The 2,032-nt window shown below is 58.8% G+C and overlaps 1 protein-coding gene across 1 annotated transcript in view; it reads left to right on the top strand.

Annotated features, from left to right (window-relative positions):
* MMP9 (matrix metallopeptidase 9) overlaps window positions 1-2,032 on the top strand; it is a 9,124-nt gene that overhangs the window by 3,670 nt on the left and 3,422 nt on the right. Inside the window, exons 8-11 of the mRNA XM_008057913.2 lie at window positions 54-209; window positions 731-1,019; window positions 1,140-1,279; window positions 1,881-2,032. The exon at window positions 1,881-2,032 is cut by the window's right edge and continues 20 nt beyond it. Of these exons, the coding sequence (XP_008056104.1) occupies window positions 54-209; window positions 731-1,019; window positions 1,140-1,279; window positions 1,881-2,032 (737 nt within the window). The remainder of the gene's footprint in view (window positions 1-53; window positions 210-730; window positions 1,020-1,139; window positions 1,280-1,880) is intronic.

Here is a 2,032-nt window from a genome sequence, read left to right as displayed (position 1 = left end):
AGGGCTGGGGGCTTGGCCCGACGCTCACGTCTTGGGCTCCCTCTGCCGTACAGGATACAGCCTGTTCCTGGTGGCGGCGCACGAGTTCGGCCACGCGCTGGGCTTAGACCACACTTCAGTGCCAGAGGCGCTCATGTACCCCATGTACCGCTACACCGAGGAGCCCCCGCTGCACGAGGACGACGTGAAAGGCATCCAGCATCTCTATGGTGAGGCCTGGGGCAGGGTCGGGAGGAGGAGAGGGAAGAGTGCGGCTCGGCCTTAGTACCTGAGCATGGGGCGCGAAGGGCTGGGGGCATGCGGGAGAGCTGGGAACGCACATCTGTTGGGAAGCAGAGCCCGGGTGCAATCGCTGTCTGGTCAGTGATTAAGAGATGGTGATAAAGAACTCAGACTCCAGAAACAGACAGTCAAAGATTCAAAAGCCAATCCAGGCCGAGTGCCGAGGCTGACGCCTGTAATCCCAGCACTTTGGGAGGCCAAGGGAGGAGGACTGCTTGAGTCCAGGAGTTTGAGACTAGCCTGGGCAACATAGTGAGACCCTCATCTTAATTATAAACAAAAGACACACAAGCCAGTCCAGCCACAGTCACTACCTGTGGTTGGGGAATGTAGGCTCCGAGGCATGTGTGCTAGAGTGGGGGCTCACTGAGAGGCTCTGGGGAGCAGATGCTCCATGGGCCACAGGGATAGTGGCAGAGGGAGGGTCTTATCCCCTGTCTCTTTTTAGGTCCTCACCCCCAACCTGACCCACGGCCTCCAACCACCACCACCACACCTGAACCGCAGCCCACGGCTCCCCCGACTGTCTGCCCCACCGGACCCCCAACTGTTCGCCCCTCAGAGCGCCCCACAGCTGGGCCCACAGGCCCCCCCTCCACTGGCCCCACGGGTCCCCCCACTGCTGGCCCTTCTGTGGGCCCTACTGTGCCCTTGGATCCGGTGGACGATCCCTGTAATGTGAACATCTTCGATGCTGTAGCAGAGATCGGGAACCAATTGCATTTCTTCAAGAATGGGTGAGGAGCAGAGATGTGTGGATGAGGGAGGAAGCTTGGAGGAGGACTGCCTGTCTTTCCCTGCACACTGGCCCTGGGTTCAAGGTTCAGTGCCCGGCCTTTCCCTTCTCATGTCCTCAGGAGGTACTGGCAATTTTCAGAGGTCAGGGGACGCCAGCTGCAGGGCCCCTTCCTTATCACTGACACGTGGCCGGCCCTGCCCCCAAAGCTGGACTCTGCCTTTGAGGAGCCGCTCACCAAGAAGATATTCTTCTTCTCTGGTTAGTTTCCTTCTCTCTTCCTCTGAGGTCTGCTCAACTCCCATCAGTCAAGGAAGAACAAAGGATCATCAGTAACCCATGAAATATCTTGTGTGTATTAGAAAAAGATGCCCCTTAGGGCCTGGCACAGTGGCTCACGCCTGGCATCCCACACTTTGGAAGGCTGAGGTGGGAGGATCAGTTGAACCCAGGATTTCGAGACCAGCCTGGGCAACATAGCAAGACTTTATCTCTACAAAAATAAAAATTCAAATTAAAAATAGCCAGGTGTGGTGGAGCGCAGCTTTAGTCCTAGCTACTCAGGAGGCTGAGGGGAGAGGACTGCTTGAGGCCAGGAGGTCGAGTCTGAGATGAGCTGTGATTGTGCCACTGCCCTCGGCTGACAGGGTAAGACCTCCGACTCAAAAAAAGATCCAACTTAGCAGCCTTATCGAGGGCTGAATGCAGTCCCCCTCCTCACCGCGCCCATGCACAGCCATACCCAGGGTCTCTGCCCCTTGGATAAAGAGACTGCAGGCACAAGGAGCTAGGAAAGGGGCACGCAAGAAGAACGTGTGCCTCCTGCGGGCCCCCGGACCGACGGGACCCTTCTTCCCTGCAGGCCGCCAAGTGTGGGTGTACACAGGCGCGTCGGTGCTGGGCCCGAGGCGTCTGGACAAGCTGGGCCTGGGCTCGGAGGTGGCCCAGGTCACCGGAGCCCTGCCGCGCGGCGGGGGCAAGGTGCTGCTGTTCAGCCGGCAGCGCTTCTGGAGG

Source organism: Carlito syrichta, unplaced genomic scaffold (assembly GCF_000164805.1).
Source record: "Carlito syrichta isolate Samal-C Ts95f unplaced genomic scaffold, Tarsius_syrichta-2.0.1 Scaffold303154, whole genome shotgun sequence".
NCBI lineage: Eukaryota > Metazoa > Chordata > Mammalia > Primates > Tarsiidae > Carlito > Carlito syrichta.
The sequence above is the reverse complement of the archived record's forward strand: the minus strand, read 5'-3'. Positions and strand labels throughout refer to the sequence as shown.